At 41.8% G+C, this 27,212-nt stretch overlaps 1 protein-coding gene across 1 annotated transcript in view; it reads right to left on the bottom strand.

Annotated features, from left to right (window-relative positions):
• Positions 1-21,118, bottom strand: part of LOC126481193 (UPF0184 protein AAEL002161) — a 31,038-nt gene extending 9,920 nt beyond the window's left edge. Inside the window, exon 1 of the mRNA XM_050104784.1 lies at positions 20,848-21,118. Within this exon, the coding sequence (XP_049960741.1) occupies positions 20,848-21,028 (181 nt within the window). The 5' untranslated portion in view covers positions 21,029-21,118. The remainder of the gene's footprint in view (positions 1-20,847) is intronic.
• Positions 21,119-27,212: the final 6,094 nt, after the last annotated feature.

Here is a 27,212-nt window from a genome sequence, read left to right as displayed (position 1 = left end):
GGGTGAGGGGTAACAAGAACAGAACTATAGGTGCCAGACGGGAGAACACAGGGTTTGCAACTAGCCAGTAACTTGCAAGCTACTGGGTAAGGCACTTTGTCCTTTACCTGGATCTCTTTGACAGCCCGCTCATCAAGATAGACGGGACAATCCCGAGAGGAGGTGGCATGGCCGCCCACTGCAGTTGATACAGCTGGAAGGAGACGGACAATCACCCTCATGTGTATCCCTACCACAGGTTACACATTTGGCTGGGTGTCAACAAGATGTTCTAGTGTGGTTGAAACTATGACATTGGTAGCAGTGCATTGGGTTAGGAATGTACAGCTGGACTGTGATAATTTCATATTCTGCTTTGATCTTGGACGGCAGCACCATTATATCAAAGGTAAGGAAAAGAGTGCACGTGGGCACTAAGGAGGAAGCTATCTTTACCATTACATGATGGACAGCAATGACAGCCTGATCAGAGATTTAAGATTGGATTTCAGCCTTGGTTAGACCATCGAGCAGCCTGGTGTAAATTACAACACGGGAAGAATTCAAAGTTCTATGGGCCTCGACACTAACATGGTAGCCATGGAGAAGTGAGGCAGCAAGCAGCTGTTCTGCTTGAGAATCAGAATCTCCAAAAACAAAGTGCCATTCTGTAAACGAGAGTAGGATTTCACAGGGCCAGCAATTGCATCAACACCTTTCTGAATGAAACTTCCTGGCAGATTAAAACTGTGTGCCCGACCGAGACTCGAACTCGGCACCTTTGCCTTTCGTGGGCAAGTGCTCTACCAGGAGAGCTTCTGTAAAGTTTGGAAGGTAGCAGATGAGATACTGGCAGAAGTAAAGCTGTGAGTGCCGGGCGTGAGTCGTGCTTCGGTAGCTCAGATGGTAGAGCACTTGCCCGCGAAAGGCAAAGGTGCCGAGTTCGAGTCTCGGTCGGGCACACAGTTTTAATCTGTCAGGAAGTTTCATATCAGCGCACACTCCGCTGCAGAGTGAAAATCTCATTCTGGAAACCTTTCTGAATAATAAACAGATTTATCATGGCAAAAGACTGACCGTCTTCAGTATGTGAAACCACGAGGAACCATGATGCAGCAGGAAGGGTCTTCCAACCATTAGCCTCACTATTTTTAAGTTTCGTAGACGTTGACTGGGAAAATGATTGACTCACTGCGAAAAAATCCCTCATGATTGCCAGCATCTCTGATGGTGCGCTCCTTCCAACTGGGGACTCCCTTCACAAGGGGCCCACCCGCCTTAGGTGATTGTTCACACCTCAGATCACACCTCCCGAACATCTGACAGAGGGATTGTTCACACCTCAGATCACACCTCCCGAACATCTGACAGAGGGACCAATTAACAATTTGGGAAGGTTGCAGCTCAGGCAATCACCCATTCCTGGGCCTGGCCTGTACCAGGGGGTACATGCAAACGCTACCTGTCGACCTGGGGCAGGGAATTACGCGTTACCCAGTCACCTGTTACGTGGCAGATGCATGGGCTGGCCTTCAGGAGTGTACAGGGAGGAAGAAGAAAAAGAGGAACCTCAAACGCCTAAGTGGAGGAACGGGAGGAGAAGGGAAACAAAGAAAGGAAAAGGGAGCGAAACACAAAGGTGAGACTGTTCTTACATCAGCAACAGACAATGTAGAACATTCCCAATAACATCCTAGGCATGTTCCCCAAGGGAGGGAAGAAGAATAGCAAGAGAATATACATGCAGCATGGAAGGGAAAAAACGCTGCAAATGCTGGGGCTCTGTGGTAGCCAAGCACCAAGCACGAACCTGCCAATGGGTGGTGAGCCCCCTGCGAAAAGGGGGAATGGGGGAGGGAATACAAGGTGCTGTGTGGGTGGAATGGACAGTCTTACACCTTTGTTTGTCATGGAAATACGATCCCTGTGGCAAGTTGTTGGGAATAGGAGTGGCGTGGGGTGGACTAGGATATTCTGTAGGTTGGTTGGGTAATGGAACACCGCTTAAGGAAGAGTGGAAAGGATTTTGCTCTTTTCAGGTCAAGATGACAGCTAATCGAAGTCCTGGTGAAGGATATGGTTCAGTTGTTCCAGTCCAGAGTGATACAAGGTGACAAGGGGGCACTCCTCTGTAGCCGATTCTTGGGGGTGGTGGGAGAACTGGGGTACATCTACATCCATACTCTGCAAGCCACCTGACAGTGTGTGCCAGAGGGTACTTTGAGTACCTCTATTGGTTCTCCCTTCTATTCCAGTCTCGTATTGTTCGTGGAAAGAAGGATTGTTGGTATGCCTCTGTGTGGGCTCTAATCCCTCTGGTCTCTTCACGAGATATACATAGAAGGGAGCAATATACTGCTTGACTCCTCGGTGAAGGTATGTTCTCGAAACTTCAACAAAAGCCCGTACCAAGCTACTGAGCGTCTCTCCTGCAGAGTCTTCCACTGGAGTTTATCTATCGTCTCCGTAACGCTTTCACGATTACTAAATGATCCTGTAACGAAGCGCGCTGCTCTCCTTTGGATCTTCTCTATCTCTTCTATCAACCCTATCTGGTACGGATCCCACACTGCTGAGCAGTATTCAAGCAGTGGGCCAACAAGCATACTGTAACCTACTTCCTTTGTTTTTGGATTGCATTTCCTTAGGATTCTTCCAATGAATCTCAGTATGGCATCTGCTTTACAAACGATCAACTTTATATAACAAGGGAATCACTTTTGACAAAGCTTAGGTATCCGAGTAACGAGGGAATTAGTATATTTCATCAAAATATACAAGGTATTAGAGATAAAGTTAGTGAACTGCTTATAGATGTTGACTCTGAAATTATTGGTATATCTGAACACTTCTTAAATAAGGAGATAATTCAGAGGCTTCCTTTACCAGGATACAGGTTGGCTGGCAGCTTTTCGAGGAGCTCTTTGCGGTGTGGGGGAGTAGCCATGTATGTGAAAAACGGCATCCCATTTGAGTCAATTGATGTTTCAAAGTACTGCACTGAAAAGGTGTTTGAATGTTGTGCAGGTGTGGTTAAATTTAACGGAGCTAAACTTCTAACTGTTGTTATTTATAGATCCCCAGACTCCAATTTCACAACATTTTTGCTAAAGCTAGAGGAGGTTCTTGGTTCACTTTATAGGAAATACAAAAAGTTAGTTAGATGTGGTGACTTCAATATTAATTGTATAAGTGATTGTGCAAGGAAGAGGATGCTGGTAGACCTCTTTAATTCATATAATCTTATGCAAACCGTATTCTTTCCAAAAAGAGTGCAAGGGAACAGTAGAACACCCATAGACAACATTTTTGTTCATTCATCATTACTAGAAGGGCATTCTGTTAGCAAAAAGGTGAATGGCCTTTCAGATCATGATGCACAAATTTTAACTTTAAAAGATTTTTGTGCTGCAACACGTGTTAAATATAGTCATCAGCTGTTCAGGAAAGCTGATCCAGTTGCTGTAGAGACCTTTGTAAACCTTATAAAGGAACAAGAGTGGCAAGATGTTTATATCGCTGATACAGTAGACGATAAATATAATGCTTTTCTCAAGACTTTTCTCATGCTCTTTGAAAGTTGCTTTCCGTTAGAACATTTAAAACAGGGAACTAGCACAAACAGGCAGCCTGGGTGGCTGACTAGAGGGATAAGAATATCTTGTAGAACAAAGTGGCAATTATATCAAAACGTTAGAAACAGCCAAAATCTAAATGCAGCAGCCCTTTACAAACAGTATTGTAAGGTGCATAAAAATGTTATTAGGAAGGCAAAAAGTATGTGGTATGCAGATAGAATAGCTAAGTCTCAGGATAAAATTAAAACCATATGGTCAGTTGTAAAGGAAGTTGCTGGTCTGCAGAGTTAGGTCGAGGATATAGAATCAGTGTGTAGTGGGAATGTCCATGTTACTGATAAGTCGCATATATGTACAGTATTTAATAATCACTTTCTGAATATAGCAGGTGAACTAAATAGAAACCTAGTCCCAACAGGGAATCATATAGCGCTCTTAGAAAAAAGTGTTCCGAGACTGTTACCGGAAATGCTCCTCCATGATACTGACAAGAGGGAGATTGAGTTAATAATTAAATCACTAAAGACCAAGAACTCTCATGGATATGATGGGGTATCTAGCAGAATACTGAAGTATTGTTCTATGTATGTTAGCCCAGTTCTCAGCCAAATCTGTAACTTTTCCTTTAGGAGTGGTCGGTTTCCTGACCGATTAAGTACTCGGTAGTGAAGCCACTTCATAAAAAGGGAGACATTGATAATGTTGACAATTTTAGACCTATTTCTATGCCATCGGTCTTTGCTAAAGTTATCGAGAAGGTTGTATTTACAAGGTTACTGGAGCATTTAAATTCACATAATTTGCTGTCAAATGTTCAGTTTGGTTTTAGAAATGGTTTAACAACTGAAAATGCTATATTCTCTTTTCTCTGTGAGGTTTTGGATGGATTAAATAAAAGGTTGCGAACGCTAGGTGTTTTCTTTGATTTAACGAAGGCTTTTGACTGTGTTGACCACAAAATATTACTGCAGAAGTTGGACCATTATGGAGTAAGGGGAGTAGCTTACAATTGGTTCGCCTCTTACTTTAAGAACAGAAAGCAGAGGGTAATTCTCCGCAATATTGAGAGTGGTAGTGATGTTCAGTCCCAATGGGGCACTGTTAAGTGGGGCATTCCCCAAGGGTCGGTGCTGGGGCCACTGCCTTTTCTTATTTATATAAATGATATGGCTTGTAGTATTACAGGTGATTCAAAAATATTTCTGTTTGCTGATGACACCAGCTTGATAGTGAAGAATCTTGTGTGTAATATTGAAACAGTAACAAATAATGTAGTCCATGAAATAAGTTCGTGGCTTGTGGAAAATAATTTGATGCTAAATCACAGTAAGACTCAGTTTTTACAGTTTCTAACTCACAATTCAACAAGAACCGATATTTTGATCAGACAGAATAGGCATATTATAAGCGAGATGGAACAGTTCAAGTTCCTAGGCGTTCGGATAGATGGTAAGCTGTTGTGGAAAGCCCATGTCCAGGATCTTGTTCAGAAGCTAAACGCTGCTTTATTTACCATTAGAACAGTATCTGAAATAAGTGACACTTCAACACGAAAAGTAGTCTACTTCGCATATTTTCATACGCTTATGTCGTATGGTATTATTTTTTGGGGTAATTCTTCTGATTCAAAAAGGGTATTTTTGGCTCAAAAACGGGCTGTTCGAGCTATACAGGGCTATTACAAATGATTGAAGTGATTTCATAAATTCACTGTAGCTCCATTCATTGACATGTGGTCACGACACACTACAGATACGTAGAAAAACTCATTAAGTTTTGTTTGGCTGAAGCAGCACTTCAGGTTTCTGCCGCCAGAGCGCTCGAGAGCGCAGCGAGACAAAATGGCGACAGGAGCCGAGAAAGCGTATGTCGTGCTTGAAATGCACTCACATCAGTCAGTCATAACAGTGCAACGACACTTCAGGACGAAGTTCAACGAAGATCCACCAACTGCTAACTCCATTCGGCGATGGTATGCGCAGTTTAAAGCTTCTGGATGCCTCTGTAAGGGGAAATCAACGGGTCGGCCTGCAGTGAGCGAAGAAACGGTTGAACGCGTGCGGGCAAGTTTCACGCGTAGCCCGCAGAAGTCGACGAATAAAGCAAGCAGGGAGCTAAACGTACCACAGCCGAAGGTTTGGAAAATTTATGGGAAAGGCTAAAGCAGAAGCCTTACCGTTTACAATAGCTACAAGCCCTGACATCCGATGACAAAGTCAAACGCTTTGAATTTTCGGTACAGTTGCAACAGCTCATGGAAGAGGATGCGTTCAGTGTGAAACTTGTTTTCAGTGATGAAGCAACATTTTTTCTTAATGGTGAAGTGAACAGACACAATGTGCGAATCTGGGCGGTAGAGAATCCTCACGCATTCATGCAGCAAATTCGCAATTCACCAAAAGTTAACGTGTTTTGTGCAATCTCACGGTTTAAAGTTTACGGCCCCTTTTTCTTCTGCGAAAAAAACATTACAGGACACGTGTATCTGGACATGCTGGATAATTGGCTCATGCCACAACTGGAGACCGACAGCGCCGACTTCATCTTTGAACAGGATGGTGCTCCACCGCACTTCCATCATGATGTTCGGCATTTCTTAAACAGGAGATTGGAAAACTGATGGATCGGTCGTGGTGAAGATCATGATCAGCAATTCGTGTCATGGCCTCCACGCTCTCCAGACTTAACCCCATGCGATTTCTTTCTGTGGGGTTATGTGAAAGATTCAGTGTTTAAACCTCCTCTATCAAGAAACGTGCCAGAACTGCGAGCTCGCATCAACGATGCTTTCGAACTCATTGATGGGGACATGCTGCGCCGAGTGTGGAAGGAACTTGATTATCGGCTTGATGTCTGCCGAATCACTAAAGGGGCACATATTGAACATTTGTGAATGCCTAAAAAAACTTTTTGAGTTTTTGTATGTGTGTGCAAAGCATTGTGAAAATATCTCAAATAATAAAGTTATTGTAGAGCTGTGAAATCGCTTCAATCATTTGTAATAACCCTGTATGTGGTGTAAGTTCGAGAACCTCTTGTCGACCCCTATTCAAAAATCTGGGAATTCTGACATTGCCCTCACAGTATATATTTTCTTTAATGTCGTTTGTTGTTAGCAATATTAGCCTATTCCCAAGAGTTAGCAGCTTTCACTCAGTTAATACTAGGCAGAAACCAAATCTGCATGTAGAATGCACTTCCTTGACTCTTGTGCAGAAAGAAGTGCAGTATTCTGCTGCATCCATTTTCAATAAGCTACCACAAGAACTCAAAAATCTTAGCAGTAGCCCAAACTCTTTTAAGTCTAAACTGAAGAGTTTCCTCATGGCTCACTCCTTCTATTCTGTCGAGGAGCTCCTGGAAGAGCTAAAAAATTAAGCAAATTCCAGTGTTACATTGTTGATTTTCTTCATTTAAACTTACGACTTGTCACCTGAATATGTTTTTTTATATTTCATTTTTTTTTATATTTCATTTTATCTGTTTCTAATATCGCGTTATAGTTTCATGTATTGACTCGTTCCATGACCATGGAGACTTCTCCTTAATTTGGTCCCACGGAACAAAAAATAAAAATTATGATCATTCCATTTTAAATCACTCCTAATGCGTACTCCCAGATAATTTATGGAATTAACTGCTTCCAGTCGCTGACCTGCTATATTGTAGCTAAATGATAAGGATCTTTCTTTCTATGTATTCGCAGCACATTACACTTGTCTACATTGAGATTCAATTGCCATTCCCTGCACCATGCGTCAATTCGCTGCAGATCCCCCTGCATTTCAGTACAATTTTCCATTGTTAGAACCTCTCGATAGACTACAGCATCATCCGCAAAAAGCCTCAGTGAACTTCCGATGTATATGAGGATATGGCACAGGAAGCCAAGGCCTTCAGCATACTGGGCAAGGGACTTCTCATCACTGCAGATATGTCACCCACTAGTGCCTATGCTGTGTGGGAGGCATCCTTTTGTGTAGAAGCCAGCTGTTCAGATGCAGGTGTTGGGGTGCTGTTGGTGGTTAGCGGGTTAAACGTGGAGAGAGGTATGGATGGAACCATCGGAGAAGTGGAGGTCAATGTCCATGAAGGTGGCGTGTTGAACAGAGGAGGACCATGTGAAGCAGATGGGAGAAAAGGTGTTGAGCATGTGAAGGAATGTGGATTGGTGTATGGCACTGGATCCAGATCATGAAGATACCATCAATGAACCTGAACCAGACTACAGGTTGGAAGTTTTGAGAGGCTACGTAGGTTTCCTTTAGATGGCCCATAAACAGGTTGGCATAGGAGGGTGGCAAGTGGGTGCTCAAAGTTCTGCCGTGAATTTGTTTGTAAATCTTCCCCGCCAGCTAAAAGTAATTGTGGTCCGGATATAGTTGATACATTGCATAAGATATGAGGTGGTGGGTTTGGAGCCTGAAGGACATTGGGAGAGAGAATGTTTGATAGCAGCAAGCTCATGGGCGTGAGGTATGTTTATGTATATGAAGATGGCAGCAACAGTGATGAGTAGGGATGCAGGAGATAAAGAAGTAGAAGTGGTGGAAAATCTGCGAAGGAAGTGGTTAGTATTTTTGATGTCGGAGGATAGGTTTTGGGCAATTGGGTGGCTTCAGTGGGAGCAAAATACACTCCTGGAAATTGAAATAAGAACACCGTGAATTCATTGTCCCAGGAAGGGGAAACTTTATTGACACATTCCTGGGGTCAGATACATCACATGATCACACTGACAGAACCACAGGCACATAGACACAGGCAACAGAGCATGCACAATGTCGGCACTAGTACAGTGTATATCCACCTTTCGCAGCAATGCAGGCTGCTATTCTCCCATGGAGACGATCGTAGAGATGCTGGATGTAGTCCTGTGGAACGGCTTGCCATGCCATTTCCACCTGGCGCCTCAGTTGGACCAGCGTTCGTGCTGGACGTGCAGACCGCGTGAGACGACGCTTCATCCAGTCCCAAACATGCTCAATGGGGGAGAGATCCGGAGATCTTGCTGGCCAGGGTAGTTGACTTACACCTTCTAGAGCACGTTGGGTGGCACGGGATACATGCAAACGTGCATTGTCCTGTTGGAACAGCAAGTTCCCTTGCCGGTCTAGGAATGGTAGAACGATGGTTTCGATGACGGTTTGGATGTACCGTGCACTATTCAGTGTCCCCTCGACGATCACCAGTGGTGTACGGCCAGTGTAGGAGATCGCTCCCCACACCATGATGCCGGGTGTTGGCCCTGTGTGCCTCGGTCGTATGCAGTCCTGATTGTGGCGCTCACCTGCACGGCGCCAAACACACATACGACCATCATTGGCACCAAGGCAGAAGCGACTCTCATCGCAGAAGACGACACGTCTCCATTCGTCCCTCCATTCACGCCTGTCGCGACACCACTGGAGGCGGGCTGCACGATGTTGGGGCGTGAGGAGAAGACGGCCTAACGGTGTGCGGGACCGTAGCCCAGCTTCATGGAGACGGTTGCGAATGGTCCTCGCCGATACCCCAGGAGCAACAGTGTCCCTAATTTGCTGGGAAGTGGCGGTGCGGTCCCCTACGGCACTGCGTAGGATCCTACGGTCTTGGCGTGCATCCGTGCGTCGCTGCGGTCCGGTCCCAGGTCGACGGGCACGTGCACCTTCCGCCGACCACTGGCGACAACATTGATGTACTGTGGAGACCTCACGCCCCACGTGTTGAGCAATTCGGCGGTACGTCCACCCGGCCTCCCGCATGCCCACTATACGCCCTCGCTCAAAGCCCGTCAACTGCACATACGGTTCACGTCCACGCTGTCGCGGCATGCTACCAGTGTTAAAGACTATGATGGAGCTCCGTATGCCACGGCAAACTGGCTGACACTGACGGCGGCGGTGCACAAATGCTGCGCAGCTAGCGTCATTCGACGGCCAACACCGCGGTTCCTGGTGTGTCCGCTGTGCCGTGCGTGTGATCATTGCTTGTACAGCCCTCTCGCAGTGTCCGGAGCAAGTATGGTGGGTCTGACACACCGGTGTCAATGTGTTCTTTTTTCCATTTCCAGGAGTGTAGCTAGCTACAATGGTGTGTCCAGGATTGTTGGGTTTGTGGATTTTGGGAAGCATGTAGGTTGTGTCTGGGTGAGGCATTGTTGGGAGTAAGGAGGAAGATGGACTCAGGTGAGAGGTTCTGTGAGGGATCTATGGATTTCACTTGGGACAGGAAGTTATACTGGACTCCTGGGATGGGATCACTCTGGCAAACTTGTTGGTGGATGAGTCAGTTGGTGTAGGCCTCCCAGCAGGTAGTCACTGAAACACATCACAACAGTCTTGGAGCCTTTGTTTGCACAAGGATGATTAGATCTCGATCTGCTTTCAGGTTGTGTACTATGGGCATCTTTTGTTCTGCTGGAAGGTTGGTGTTCTTAGGAAGGGATTTGGGAAGGATGGTGAGGCCAAGTTGGTGGTAAGGAATTCCTGGAAGCTGGCTAGGATATGATTAGGTGGAGCTGACTGACTGACTGAGGTACGTTACGGGACTAAACTGTGAGGTCTTCAGTCGCATGATTCAAAAGTTACTTGCGTAAGATAAAGGGTCTACTAAAAGTGGACAGATCCAGTCAGAGATGTAAAATTATAAAGTGAGGAATCTAAAAACACACATACAGCAGAAGCCATAAAAGGGTGGGCCAAATCCAAAAACTGGAAAAACAGAGGGATAAAAGAGCAGCCTTTGCAAGAGGAGTGGTCATGGGTCCCAGATCCACAAAACACGAAGAGAGGCCCCAAACACGAACACCCTGCCCCTACTCCAGGAGTAAAGCAAAACCTTACAACTGAGAACAAAAACCACTTTCACATAGGAAACTGAGGACCAGTTCAACCGTCCATGAAACGTCCACTAATATTAAAGAGAAGGAATCTTGTAGCCTATACTTAATATTACATTCCACCAATATATGGGATACCATCAGTCTGGCTCCGCATCCACAATGTAGGGGGTGGCTCGTTATGCAAGAGAAGACAATGGGTAAGTCTAGTATGACCAATGCATAGACAGCAAAAGACAGTGGACTCCATCCAAGAGGAGCAGAAAAAAGAGCGCCAAACTGCAGTCGTCTCCTTGATTATGCAGTGTTTATTACTGAGTGCATTAGGGCACCAGACGTCCTTCCACTTTTGGGCAAAGAGAGATTTGATGTGTATCTGCATATTTGCACCTACATCATGAAAGGGACTGGAGTAAGTATCTGTCTCTCGAACCAAATGGTCAGTATTTCATTCCCTGGAATGCCCCCGACTTCGGACCCAGAGGAAGACAACAGAGCAGGCGGCACAGACAAAGGCAGAGACGAGGTCATGGATAGCGGAAACCAAAGGGTGATAACAATAGCATCAGTCTATAACCTGCAAGCTGCTCTTCGAGTCTGTACATGTTAAAACACTGTGAAGCGATGTGTATCCCGCCTTATCTATACTTTTGGAAACATCAGTGTAGAAGATGGTAGCACCCTGGAACTCTTCAAGGATGGAATGTACATGATGCTGGAATATCATAAGGGCGACAGAGACCTGAGGACCCTGAATTATGTCAGTTCTAATCCTTGATCGAGGCACCACCCGAAGGAGAGGGGGGGGGGGTTAATTCACGAAACACTTTCCAGCAAGTGAAGATGAAGATCTAGTCTGGATGAAACCAAAGTGTGGTAAAGATGGAGACAGATAACACAGTCTGCACCTCAAGATGTGTAGGCCAGGTGGAGGAGAGCATTAAGCCTCTGCATGCAGGTAGTTTTCAGGTGGCAAATATGGGGTAGACCCATCAACTTTTTATCAAAAATAAGGCCCAAAAAACAGAAATGTGCTACAACATCTAGGCACTGGGCACCTAAATAAAGATTTGGATTGAGGTATACTGTGTGTCAATGGCAAAAATGCATAACCCACATAGTGCCAGTGGCATGAAGAAGAGTGGCAGTAACTTCTTGCAGACCACATCAATGCAGTCCAAGAGGGAGGTTGAAGTGCACAGTACACACATATATAGGCCAATTGGCTCTGCAGAATGCCCAATGTGGGGGCCTGTCTGCCTGGTGGTGGAAGGGAAATGACGGAATCACCTGAAAGTGGTCACTGTTACACAGATCATCCTGCGGTGACCAATGTAGCAAAGCCACGAGAGCAGGGAAGGAGATCATGATATCAATAGCAGAAAAGGTGCTATGAGCAGCACTGAAGTGGGTAGTGGAACTGTCACTGAGGAGACACAAATCAACGTCTGTAATAAGTTCGTCAATTAGAAGACCCCTACTTGTCGAAATGGCACTCATGAAAGAACCCCAAGTTCCCTGGGGGGGGGGGGGGGGGGGGTGAATGAACTGAAAGGACTTCCACTCTTGTTGCTCAACATTTCCAATCAACTGCCCAAAACCTAGCCTCCCTCATCGATACCAAATAGTTCCTTTACTGACTTTCCATCTTCCCTACGATTTACCTCCTTGATCCTTATTCATCACTGCTGATGCCACCTCCCTATACACAAGCATCCCTCATGTCCATGGCTTTTCCACTATCAAACACTATCTCACCCAATGTCCTTCAGGCTCCAAACCCACTACCTCATATTTTATACAACTTACTACCTATATCCTGACCCACAACTACTTTTCCTTGAAGGGACAGTTTACAAATAAATCACAGCACAACCATGGGCACCCACATGGCATCCTCCGAAGCCAGCCTATTTATGAGCCATCTAGATAACACCTTAGCCTCCCAAACTCCCAACCCCCAGGCTGGCTCAGGTTCACTGATGATATTTTCATGATCTGGACTCAGGGCCAGACACCTTTTCCACATTCTTTCACGTCCTCAATACCTTTTCTCCCATCTGGTTCATCTGGTCCTCCTCTATCCAATGCGCCACCTTCCTGGATTTTGACCTCCAACGCTCAGCCGGCACGGTAGCTCAGCGTGTTCGGTCAGAGGGTTAGCTGCCCTCTGTAATAAAAAAACTGAGTCAATCAATCAACAACGAACTTAAATGGATGTCTTACGATGTCCGCCCCGAGCAGATGCAACGAACAAAACCAAACAAAATGAGATTTAAAAAAAAAAAAAAAAAGAAAAACCTCTGATGGCTCCATCCACATCTCTCTCCACATTAAACCCTTCAAAATATCCCTCCCATACAGCCTAGCCATCTGTGGACAATGTATCTGTTGTGATAAGAACTCCCTTGAACAGTACAAAAGCTGTCACAGGCAAGGAACACCTCACAAAACTAGACTGCAAATGCATTTCCAGTGCCATACCCTCATACCTCCCCAAGAATCAGCTACAACTGCCACAACAGAACCATATCCTTTACCAGAGCTTTGATTATCTCTCACCCTGCCCTGAAATGGGGGACATCCTACCAAAGATCCTTCCCACCCCTCCTAAAGTGTGTTCCATCACCCACATAAACGCACACAGTGTCCTAGTCCATCCCTATTCCACTCCCATTCCCAATCCCTTGCCACTGGGATCAGAACCCTTTGGCTGACAAAGGTGCAAGACTTGCCCAACCCACCCACAAGGCACCTTGTACACCAGTCCTGTCATAGGCTTATCCTACCCCATCAGAGGTCGTGCCACCTGTGAAAGCAGCAATGTTATATACCAACTCTGCTGCAAACACTGCACACCTTTTATGCTGGTGTGACTACCAACCAGCTGTCCATTACGATGAGTGGCCCCTGCCAAACTGTTGTTAAGAACAACTTTGACCACCTGGTGGCACAATAAGCTCCATTTCAATGGCTGCTTTACAACTGGAGCCATCTCAATCCTTCCACACACCACCAGATTCTCTGAACTACAGAGAGAGGAGTGTCTTTGCAACACATCCTTCACTCCTGTAATCAACCTGGCCTCAATGTCAGGTAACCCACTGTCCCCACACCCTTCACCCAACGGTTCCCCTTCCTCCATACTGTCATCCCCTCCCAGTTCACATCCCACATCACCTTCAGTGTGTGCTGCTCCCCACTGGCCACCACAATCATGCCAACCCATATACTTGCTACCCTCAGACATTCCTAGCTAGCAAACCAGCCACCTCCTTCTGAGCTATCTGCCCTGAGTCCATCTCCTGCCTTCCATTTCCCTCTCCCTCCACCAACCCCATCCGATACTACCTCCACCACAACCAGTACACCTGCCAAAAGATAATATTGGCACTTTTTGGTATGTTGATAGAGACACAAACACACACACAAAATTCCAGCTTTTGCAACCCACGGTTGCTTCATCAGGAAAGAGGGAAGGAGAGGGAAAGACGAAAGGATGTGGGTTTTAAGGGAGAGTGTAAGGAGTCATTCCAATCCTGGGAGCAGAAAGACTTACCTTAGGGGGAAAAAAGGACAGGTATACACTCGCGCACACACGCACACATATCCATCCGCACATACATAGGTGTCTGTGTCTGGTAAGATAATTCTGGGAGACTTCAATGCCAAAGTGGGACAAGAAGAGATGTATATACCAACAATTGGAAAAGAAAGTTTACATGCAAAAACAAATGAAAATGGCCTGCTGTTAATCAGTTTTACATTAAGTCAGAATCTTGTAGTGAGCTCAACATCTTTCCCCCACAAACAGATCACAAAGGCACCTGGATTTCTCCAGATGGTTGCACTGTCAACCTGACAGATCATCTGCTGATAGATGAGAGACACAAGAAGTGTGTGATGGATTTGATTGGGTTGCGTTGTTTTGGGGAAGGAGACCAGACAGCGAGGTCATCAGTCTCGTTGGATTAGGGAAGGACGGGGAAGGAAGTCGGCTGTGCCCTTTGAAAGGAACCATCCCAGCATTTGTCTGGAGCGATTTAAGGAAATCACGGAAAACCTAAATCAGGATGGCCGGCCGCGGGATTGAACCGTCGTCCTCCTGAATGTGAGTCCAGTGTTTAACCACTGCGCCACCTCGCTCGGTGTGTGATGGATGTGAGATCGTACAGAGGAGCAGATGCGAGCACAGACCACTTCCTAGTCATAGTCAAATTACTGTTACAGCTGTGCTACAAAATGAAAAAGAACAACATGGCCAAGAGACAGTTTGATATTGAGAAGTTTAAGGATCCAGAGATATGCCAGCAGTATAACATTAAAGTGCATAACAAGTTTGAAGTATTGGCATCAGACCATGCTAATGAAATAAGTGCTAACAAGCAATGGGAAGAAATAAGGACCCCTGTAACTTAAGCAGCTGAAGAAATTCTAGGAAAGAGAAAGCTAACAACTAAGAAGAAATGGTTCAATGAGACATGTGAACAAGCTCTGAATGCCAGGAAGAGAGCAAGGGTGGTGCACATGCTGGACAGACAATGCGCATAACAACATGAAGCACTAAAGACCATAAGAAGAGAAACAAATAGGAGTTTGGGAACAGAAAAAAGAAAGTACATGAACAATATGATTGATGAAATCGAAAAGGCAAATACAATATTAGACAGCACGAAAATGTTTCAGATGTTGAAACGTGTGGAATGGTCACAGAAGCAAAGCTTTAGTTAATGATAAGCTGTAGTTAATGGTAAGGATGGCAATATGCTAACAGACAAGAAAAAAAATTCTGAATAGGTGGAGAGAATATTTTGAAGAGTTATTAAATGCTGAAGATCCAGAGAGTGTCTTTCTACATGAGAATAATAAAGAGGGTGAAGGAGAAGCTGCAAACACTCAAGTGACTCAAAAAGATGTAGGAAGAGCAATGAGGAAACTAAAGAATATTAAGGCACCAGGAGAAGACAGGATAACGATAGAGTTGTTGAAGGAAAAAGGAGAAACACTTCAGAAATAGCTATACAATCTCATAAAAGAAATATGGGAAAAAGATGAAATCCCAGAAAAGTGGAAATCAGCTGTCATTATCCCACTGCATAAAAAGAACAGTAATAGGAATTGTACCAACTACAGGGACATTTCTCTGCTAAGTGTACCTTACAAAATTCTATCTTTAATACTACTTGAAAAACTTGAGCCATTTGCAAAAGATATTGTAGCAGAGTACCAGGCAGGGTTCCAAGAATGACGATCGACAATCAATCAAATTTTCACCATGAGGCAAATCTGGAAAAGTGTTGAGAATTCCACCATCGGTTTCTGGTAATGTTTGTGGACTTCTCAAAGGCTTAGACAGTATCCACAGATTAAATACGTACAACATCCTGAGAGAGCTTGGTATGCCAATGGAGTTAATAAATATGGTCAAGGTTTTCACAGCAGAGACAAAAGCCAAAGTCAAATACCAAGGGGAGCTGTCCAAGGAATTCCATATCAGAATTGGTGTGAGACAGGGTGATGTTATTTCACCACTGTTATTTAATCTGGTCCAAGAGAAAGTAATCTGAGAAATGAAAAGAGAAAACAAAGGGGTGACGCTAAATGGCAGGACAGATTTACTGAGTTATGCAGGTGACAACCCAGTTCTAGTAGAATCAGAGGAAGAAATGGCAGAAACTGTAGAGGACCTAGTGCAAAATGCAAGTAAGACTGGGTTATAGATTAATGCAGAAAAGACTGAGGTAATGGAGGTATCCCATTACAAGTAGGGATATGGAAATTTGCTAAAGTGGAAAATTTTAAATACCTTGGTACATGGTTAACAGGCAAAACAATTTAAAACAGGAAATAAACCAACATATTGTGAATGACTCTAAAACTTATTTTAGTCTGAGATAATGTCATCCAAGAATCTGTAAATTAAGACCAAACTTGTAGCATACAATGCCATGATAGTGCCAGTATTATTTTATGGGACAGAAACCTTAAGCACAACAAGAAGGATGAAGATAACTTGTTGGTCTAAGAAAGAAAAATTATGAGATGTATCTTCAGGCCTGTCCAGGAAGGGATCTAGTGGAGACATAGAAAAAAAAAAAAAACCCAAGAACTGTATGAGCTGATGAGGCAACTGAACATCATGCAAAAACTGAAAGCACAAAGAATAAGCTTGGCAGGCCACATTGCTAGGAGACCAGAAACCTCTAAGGCAAAAGCTGTACTTATGGGAGGATGGAAGGATGAGCTACAGAAAGACCTTTGCCAGCTAGGAGTCCGTGACAACTAGATCGCTAACTATGGAGGAGCATTGTGAGGTCGACACATGATCTACATGGTCCTTGATCGCCAGTTTGATTGATTGATTTGAATATCTCTCTCTCTCTCTCTCTCTCTCTCTCTCTCTCTCTCTCTCTCTCTGTGTGTGTGTGTGTGTGTGTGTGTGTGTGTGTGTGTGGGTGTGTGTGTGTTTTCCAGATGACATTGAAAACATAAAATTTTCTTGTAATGCATTTTTCAATATTAAGTACACAGAAGTAATTAATTTTAACTTCTCTTGCAAACTGAGCACTGTTTAGCTTTTCATACTGTTCTGTTTTTGTTGTGGTCTTCAGTCCTGAGACTGGTTTGACGCAGCTCTCCATCCTACTCTATCCTGTGCAAGCATCTTCATCTCCCAGTACGTACTGCAGTCTACATCCTTCTGAATCTGCTTAGTGTATTCATCTCTTGGTCTCCCTCTACAATTTTTACTCTCCACGCTGCCCTCCAATACTAAACTGGTGATCCCTTGATGCCTCAGAACATGTCCTACCAACCGATCCCTTCTTCTAGTCAAATTGTACCACAAACTCCTCTTCTCCCCAATTCTATTAAACACCTCCTCATTAGTTATGTGATCTACCCATCTAATCTTCAGCATTCTTCTGTAACACCACATTTGGAAAGCTTCTATTCTCTTCTTGTTCAAACTATTTATCGTCCATGTTTCACTTCCATAAATGGCTACATTCCATACAAATACTTTCAGAAACGACTTCCTGACACTTAAATCTATACTCAATGTTAACAAATTTCTCTTCTTCAGAAACGCTTTCCATGCCATTGCCAGTCTACATTTTATATCCTCTCTACTTCGACCATCATCAGTTATTTTGCTCCCCAAATAGCAAAACTCCTTTACTACTTTAAGTGTCTCATTTCCTAATCTAATTCCCTCAGCATCACCCGATTTAATTCGACTATTGAACACTGTAAACCACTGTTTCAACAATTAAAAATCCTGTCACTGCCATGCCTATATATAGTGGAACTAGCTTGTTTTACAGTACCACACTAGGAATCCAGACCGCCACACACATGACACCAGAAACAAAACCCAATTACAAATTATAGCTCACAACACAAAATTATATATGTTGCTCTACAGTACTACTTTTATTGTTAACTGGTTTTTGGCTTACAAGGCCATCTTCAGACATTTACTGAGTATTATGACCAAAGAAGTTACAATGTTTCTCTTCCAATGTTGCTTGCAAACATTGTAATTTCTTTGGTGATAATACTCAATAAATGTCTGAAGATGGCCTTGTAAGCCAAAAACTGGTTAACAATAAAAGTAATGTTGTAGAACAAAAGCAAACTGGTGCTTTTCATTTATTATATACAACCACATCCCAACAGACATAAAAACAAGAAAAAACCCAAAAATAATGAGAATTGAATTAAAGGAATTACTACTAAATCATTTTTTCTATTCTGTACATGAATTTCTTGAAACAAAATTTTAATTACTGTGAATAAGCTGTTTATTCACTTGTAGTTATCTCTACTTAGTAAGATAATTTAATCACTGTATCTTATTTACATTCTGTCTGTATCTCATATATGTATTCTGCTGTGTGATGTATGTACCACAAAATTTTCATTACTTGTAATAAGCTGTTTATTCACCTGTCTGTATCTCATATATGTATTCTGCTGTGTGATGTATGTACCACAAAATTTTCATTACTTGTAATAAGCTGTTTATTCACCTGTAGGTATTTCTACTTGGTAAGATGATTTAATTATTGTATGTTATTGATTTCTGACTGCATCTCCTATATGTACTCTGATATGTGTAGTATGTACCACCACTGTCATCTCTCATCACACACCACCTTTTTATATTTTGTCTATATATCCTATATGTATTCTGCAATGTGAGTTATGCACCATTACTGTCATCTCTCATACATCGCCTCAACATAATTTTCAAATGGACTTGTCCTATATCATGATGTGCTTTGCTGTACAAATTGTATGATCTACAGGACAATAATAATAAATAAATAAATCTATTAAGGGTAGCTGTTGGCCCTTTTCTACCTCCTTAGTAAATTTTTATGATAGTATGGAGACGTTTCAGGTGTCTTAGGAAATCACTGGGTTGTTTCTCACCATGGTTCCACACTGCAAGAAGATCAAAGAGTTTCTTAGATCGGCAAATGATAAAAGGGGGCACACTTGCAATGTTAGGAATACAGCACATACCATGTTCATGTGGAAAACTATGTGGAAATGGCTGGATGATCCATCAAGGTGAGCACCACCAAACATTAGTGGCTTTACAGGTTGGGACAGGTGGAGAAATTGGCTGTGGTGTAATTGCTGTGGAGAAGCTGATGACCTCGATGTTGAGCGCCCGTAAACCCCCCCCCCCCCTGCTGTGGAGAAGAGCTACAAAGTCTGCTTGTTCAGGGAAGCCAAACAGATGCAAAAACATGACAGTAGCTTCAACAAGAAAGAGAAAAAGCCTCCTGCATCCCTGTGCTGCAGCTAAAGAATCAGAGACAGAAGCCAACAGGCAGTTTGTCAGTAATTTGGTTCCTTCTACAACCCCTAGAGATCCTGTTGATATCAAGTTTGGGCCATGTGCAGTCATTCATGGTATTCAAGAGCACCACAATCTTTTCCTGTTTTTGTAAATAAACCAAAATTTTCCCCATACTATCTGAAACACACTGATGTTCTCATCTGGATTTGAACCCCACTAAGCTGTAAAATGACTCAAATTGCGGAACAGTGCTCTTTGCTCCAGAAGTGAACAGGATGTCTTCAAGCTGCCAATGAAACTCTGACATTGGTGCACAGCATGATGGTTAATTCTGATATAATTCTCACATTCAAGGACCTGTCTTTATGTTCTAACACAGTAGCCTACTAAGCAGACAGTGTGCTTTGCTGAATAACCATTCTTTACATCTTCATCTGTATATATACTCTGCAAATCACAGTGACATGCAAGTCATTGGATATATACCATTTATTAGGGCTTCTTACTATGTTATTCAGTATTTATTGCAGGAAGAATGACTATTTAAACACCTCTGTGCGTGCCACAATTAATCCAATCTTTCCCATGTTTTCCCTATAGGTGCAACACATGGGAGGCTGTAGTACACTCCTGGATTTTGGTGGGACGTGGTCTGTGGCACGCAGATCATCAAGCACTCTCCTCCAAGGAGTGAATGTGGAGCTGGTGGAGAGCATGCTTTGTCTGATGTTCAGAAGGAATACATCCTTTTAGTAATATGACTGCAATTATTCTGTTATCCTGCACGATATATTCTCCAAGTTTCATCTTTATATTTTATTATGGAGGTGCCTTTCTTCAATTATCTAATTTACAAACGCCTAAACTGTTTTTTCCCATTACATTACACACATTTACATTTCACTTCGTGTGGCTTATTCTGGGGACTTAAAGTTTTACATAATTTGAAACGGCATAATGTGCTGTTGCGGACCTACAGTCATTGACTGCATACTCTAACTTTTGATTCATTTTTAATGGATAAATAGGGAAGAAATAGACCCAGGAAACAATTCTTTCGTTATACTGAAAAATTATCATATAATTAATAAGCAAGAACAAGACTCAACAAAGTTATTGCAGTGATGGGGGTTGCTCCTTTTCACAATATGATGAGGCGTGGTGGTGGAGGGGGGGGGGGGGGGGGAGGGAAGGCGAGTGTCACACCATGTGATGACTGCTTTTCCGAGAATGAGTAGGGGTTCGACAAAAATGACATACCATTATACTGACACGCAAAAATACTGCAGCTGTTTGTTGTTCTCTTTACGTTGCTGTGGCGGATTAGTTATTACATGGAACAAGAAAACTTTTCCAGTCAGCTAATGTACACTAAAGCGGGAAGTACTGGGTGAAAACTATTACATTTCTTTACAACAGTAACAAATTGAATTTTGGTGACTAACCTATGCGCAAAATTTAAAGTGGGAGCTTCAGTTTAACATTATAATGGCCTGGCCTTGAAGCGTCATAAATTAATGAGGACATTGACTATGTTATGACCTTATTGCCTAATTCAACCTTCTACTTAAGATTTCAGTACCACTCACTGTACTGACCACCCAAATTAGAACTGCTGCCAATGTATGTTAGCACCTCCCCGGGCGATAACTTACCACGGTCGAATTCCTCCGTAGTCTGCTCCAGAAAAGCGTTTGCCTGCTCCGTGCTTGTGTTTGCCTCCTCCGGATTCGTATTGTTGCCTTGATTATCCATATCCTTCGTACTCTCCACTTTCATCGCGCTGCTGTTATTTTCCTTATCCAGTTTTTTAATCCACCGCAAAATACCTGTCATGAGATAAACCAGTGATAATACGCTACTTGAATATAACAATTTACCCGCAGAATGAATGAATTGACAGTTCACTATCGATATTGTCAAAACCACAGATTCAATAACATTGGTATTTTTCAGTCAAGGAGGTTAGAACCAGAGCCGTACATCCTTGTTTTCAGTGACCATGATCACCTAAACTGGACGTCAAACTGCTTTACTCTTTGTGTCATATTACAGCCTACTTTACGCAGGCTGGAGCCTTCAGTATCACAACCCCTCACAGTTGTCAAATAATGAATAGATGGCCGGACTCGCTAAATGGACGTCTCGTTGCACTTTAAAAACAAAACTGTTTTACGCTCTAATTCATGTAATTGTGCTATTTTACACTGTAATACATGTAACTATGCGTTTAACTCGTGTAAAAAAGTACGAATCACTGGTTATCTACCCATTTAAATATCCGCAAAAGTAATTTTAAAAGGTATCGAAAACGGAACAACGTGTCCAATGCAGAGACCTCGTATCATACACGATAGGACGGATCATATATTCACACATTAACGCGATGCTACAATTTACACATGGGAACAAGCTTGAATCAGTAATACTTTTCCCGTTAAATGGACAAGAATGAAATTTTAACAGACGTTGAAAATTATATAGTGCAGCTGTCACATATAGGCCTACTGCAGAATGTAGCTATGGTATGCTGATACATAAGACGTTAAAAAACAAATTTTTACTGTTTATGGTAAGATAACGGTTTGTGTAGTGTTGTTAGAAATCGGTATACACGTTGCTTTACACTGGACTATCACCGCAGTTTCTTAATCAGAAAAAGCCACAGCTAAAAATTAGAATCAAAAATAAGAGAACAAAGCAATGGTAACTTGAATATAGGTTAATTTGACTGATTTTCAGTTGTACTGGGACAAGGAGAAATAATGTAACAACTGTCAATCTTTACAGTAGAATGAGATATTCAATCTGCAGTGGAGTGTGCGCTGAAAGTTCCTGACAGTTTAAAACTGTGTGACAGACCCAGACTCGAACTCGGGACCTTTGTCATTCGCGGGCAAGTGCTCTACCACCTGAGCTACCCAAGCAAGACTCACAACCTGTCTTCACAGCTTCAATTCCGCCAGTACCTCGCCTCCTACCTTTCAAACTTTACAGAAGCTCTTCTGCAGAAAGTTTGAATTTTCGGAAGTCTTTCCACTGATAACCTGCAGAAATATAATGACTCATTTATTACGGTATGATACAACTTGTCAGTTCCTACAATCTTTCACACATTTTCACATACATCGGCAAAGCTTTTAATCACTTTTCGTAAGCTAATATTTCTTTCTCTTATGAAGATCTTATTCATCCTTCACTGTTCATTCTTTAGAATCTAATGAAATAAATAAACAAAAATATCCCAGATTTAGATTTATCCAAGAATCAGACTTAGTTTGTATTCTTACATAATGCAGTGGACTGGGGGAACTTCTTGGAATCTCACCTTCACGAAATTTTTTCGAGTTCTTGGGTACTTTTACGCATTAAATTACAAATCGTGAAAAGTATTAATTGTTACTGATATACTATTTTTCAAAATGTTTTGTGTAGACCACAAGTAAATTATCCAGCTTTTCCCCAGAAATGTTCTGTGCACATCTGTGTCTGATTATACAAGGAAATCAATGGGAAAGCTCTTATTTCCAATGTAAGGAGAACTGTTTGCGTATCTTGGGACAATGTATTTGAATGGAATGTGAAAAGCTGTTATTTAATTAATGATAATACAGATTTGCTATAAGTAAAACACAACTTTTTTCCAACATGTTACATGTATGCAGTTTATTATTTGTTTCTCATGCTGTCTTTTGATGTTGTTTCTACAATAACAAATCAGTAAGAAATGGCGACTTTGCAGACAGATAGCAGTCGTTGAATGTCAATGGGAAACATTTTACCACTTGTTGCACATCATACAACAATTGTAGTCAAAACTATCACAATTCACATTTCCCTGAATGCATTACTCCATTTGTAGTAGGCGGTCTTCACAATGTTGCCACTTCTTATGACTCCAGCTTGTTTAAAGATAACTGTGACCCGAGCATGTTCTTTATTTGGCCTCCAGCAATAATTGTCCATTTACTCAGCTAATAGGGACATGCATATAAAGTAATAAAATCATCCGTTTATGAAAGACTTCTGCCAGAAGTACATAGACTGACCACATAATGTAAAGACAGGAGCTGAATGGTAAGTACAGTATGGAAATACAGATTGAAAAATACAAGAAAGGAGGGAGTAAATAATTCAACATCACTGAGTAATAAAATTTTGCAATGATTACTAATATTATTCCTAGAGGTGCAATTTAAAACTACATGCATATAAAAAGTTTAAAGAAATTCTTTGTTAATATCATGGTTGCTTAAGGGAAAAACAACATAGAATGCTTTTATTTTGTTCCTTATCTAACAAGAAAATGGGGGAGGGGGGAACTAAGTGTAACTACAATGCAAAACAAAATAGTTTCCAACTATCCATCCACCTGGATGTTTCAAGTTTCTGGAGAACTTCGTTCTTAACAAAATGTGATGCTTCAAAAGAAATGGAAAAGTTAGTTCTCACATATCATTTCAAAGTAGTAGTGTTTTATAGATATTGACACAATGATCAGAAATTGATTCTTCTTTATTTCACTTACGTTTCACTCATGCACTATACTGTCATGCAGACAATGCCATTAACTGCAGAAGAAATCGACAAATTGAGTGCTATGTTATCCAAACATGCAAGTAAATGTAATTCATAAAACCAACTCTCATTAATAATGTAGTTGCCTGCTCAAGAAATCTGACATGGTTACTCAGCTATGCTAATGCCAATGCTAATGATAATAGTTATGTATGAATTATGCAAATTCTCACCATGTAAATAAATAAATGTGTAAACTGAAACGATCGAAGGCATCTACTTCTTAGTCTAAAGTGAAGTACTATTTGAGGTGCCCAGTTATGAAGTGATGTGTTGTTTACCAACAAATATGTTGTTAGCGTCATTAAGACATGTGCTACACAAGCGACAAAGTATTTCTCTCGACATGGTATTAAATATAGAGTCCTCTGCACATCTGAATACTACATGTGGCCTATTTTAACAACAGAGAAACATGCACAAAGTGACAGACAGCAGATTTCGAAAATAATTTTGCAGATGTTTGTAATGTCCCTGAGGATATATACACACTGAGATCACATTGGGCTCCCAGAGCTGGATTTCGTAAGCTAGTTTCCCAATACTGGTGATCGTTGGCGATAGAAATGCTCCAATAAATATTTTGGAAATGCATTTCTAGCGGTCAGATTTCCTCTTCCACATTCGCTTTTCGCTTCCAGGTAAACATGCAAACGTTTTTTTATTCGTTCGTGAAACAAACGACTAAAAATCAAAAGTGTGTCTAGCATTCGGCTGAAAATGGACGTCAGTCACATCACATTACATCCCTCGTCCGTGTCATGTGACCTCTGTCTTCACCAACAAATTTACGAAGCGTTGTCAAAGATTCGATCACAACTAAATATTAGTGATAAGCATAACTATAAATATGATTGCTGCTAATTTCATTTGCTGTAATTTTATGTTGTGTCTTATGTTTGTACCTAACCACTAATCGATAATCGCGACATATTATGGATAAATGGTTAAGTATTGGCGACTTGCAAGGCTATAAATGAGATTGCGACACATTTAACAATAAATAGAAAAATATTTCTGACAGGCGAGAATATACATAAAGGGTGAAAATTAACAGAAACAAAAAACTACAGGGACAGATTCCTGTCTGTAAATTTAGGAAAAAATGTCCCATGAACAAGTGTCTGGAAATTCATCATAGTCATGGTAGATGTCACTGGCAAATGAGAGTGCCTGACCACATGCCTTGTGTTCCTTGTGTGTTGCAGCCTGCGTGATTGATGCAGTGTACTGTAAGCAGCAGAATTGTCTGGAATTCATGTTGGGAACAAGCCGAGATGGTATCTGTATATGGACATGCAAATGGAACTGGTTGAGAGGCAGCATGGCTGTACCAAAACAAGTACCCTCACAGACAACAACCACATTACACCACTTTTCAAGCCCTTCTTGGGCGTTTGAGTGATCATGAGTTCTTTCAGACAGATGAATGGGAGGCAACAGACTGTGCATGTCCCAGATTTGGAGGACAAGATTCTATAGGACATGCTGCCTCTCAGCTGTATATTTACTGTTTATTTTTCTCACAACAACTTAAGATGTATTCTTAGATTCCTGCCTAACCACACCATCGTAAGACGCTACTAATTCGTAAAATGCTGCCTCTCAGCTGTATATTTACTGTTTATTTTTCTCACAACAACTTAAGATGTATTCTTAGATTCCTGCCTAACCACACCATCGTAAGACGCTACTAATTCGTAAAAAACGGGCAAATATTTCGAGTTTTAATGAGACTGATATCACAAAATGGTAGGAACTCATTACTGACGTCACACTCTAATATGTAAGGTTGGTTGGATGATTAGGGAGACGGGACTAAACATCAAGGTCATTGGTCCCATTGGGTTAGGGATGGATGGGGAAGGAAGCTGGCCATACCCTTTCAAAAGAACTATCCCTGCATTTGCCTGTAACGATTTAGGGAAATCATGGAAAACCTAAATAAGGATGGCCAGGCACAGGTTTGAACTGCCTTTCTCCTCAATGTGAGTCCACTATGCTAACCACTGTGCCACCTCGCTCTGTCCTGGTTAATGAATAAGAAACTCTCATAATGTGTTACAAATGTGAAGATGAAAAGGAAGGATTCGCATCTGCAGTACCTATATCCAAACCTACTTCTGATGACTCTTCAACATCTTGACTTTATTCTAAAGACCACAGCAAAGAATAAAACCAACCCTTTAAAACTGTTCGTACTTTATTTTATTTTATTTTATTGGGACTTTTATAGATGATGTGTCATTTACCGACATTTAGTTACAACAAATTGGACTGAGAGTGATAAATCTTCATTGCACCTTTGCCTTAAAATGGCATACTGTCATAACAGGCAAGTTATAATGTGGAAACAATCGAGATATAATGAACCCAATATTGCATCTCGAAATAGTGAGTGAGGGACATCAAATGACCACTTTCTGATTTCAGCCAAATGCCAGACACACTTCCGAATTTAGTCACATGTATACTTGAATCGTTCTGTAATGTCTTGGTTTTAAACATTTTCGGCTACTCTAACCAGAGTGAATTTTTGTGCAGTAAAAGAGAAGTAGAAATATTAGACTGAACACGAAGTTCTGATGTTTAATTGAAGAGAAACAGCCAATTGAAAAGAGACAGCCATTGTGCTGACTAAAATCGGAAACTGGATCAGCTGGTTACCAGAAATCACTTGTGCTTAGTACTTGAAGATCGGAAAACAGATATTTGGGCCTGTGATTTGAAAGCTCCAGCAAAACCTATTCAGGCCTAAACATGTAAACACAACAATGGAAATGGTTTTCGAAATTCGGTTCTCATCTTCCAGAAGTTATGTTTCATGTAAACGTATAAGCACTAATGGCAAATACACACGAAATTTTTCTGCAGCTCTAAGTTTTTATGTAATAAATGCATGAACAAAACCACAAGAGAGATTGCAGAGTTTATTTCTTATGTGAAGGAAAGAATTATTCTGGTTATATGAGCATCTATGAATGAAGTATTTCAGTTTTGTGCTGATATGATAATTCTCTGATCAGACATCGTTGTAGTAAATGAAATGATGATCATTGTTAGAAATAAGTAACTAATCATTAATCACATACAGACTGGTGGAAAAATTCGCCTGGTTTACAATACTGTTTGGTGAACGACACAGAAGAGAGGAACTTGCAGGCACACTGAAATCCTATGCTCAGAGCCTAGAGCTCTAAATCCAGGTATTACAGAGAGCATTCATATTCTTGCTAACAAAAATAAAACAGTATATCTATTTGAGATTACCCATAAACATTTGCCAAATCAAGTGCTGGTGGGATGTATTTCAAAAGCTATATTTTCTATTGTTTCTTAATTTTACATACACAACCAAGTGAGATTATTAAGGACAATTTACTTTCATCGTCAGTTTTCATATCTGCAGCTAGTGTTTTACAAACCACTCCCTTTTGTTTGA

This window comes from Schistocerca serialis, chromosome 5 (assembly GCF_023864345.2).
Source record: "Schistocerca serialis cubense isolate TAMUIC-IGC-003099 chromosome 5, iqSchSeri2.2, whole genome shotgun sequence".
NCBI classification, from domain to species: Eukaryota; Metazoa; Arthropoda; class Insecta; order Orthoptera; family Acrididae; genus Schistocerca; species Schistocerca serialis.
This window is presented reverse-complemented; position numbering and strand designations above follow the sequence as displayed.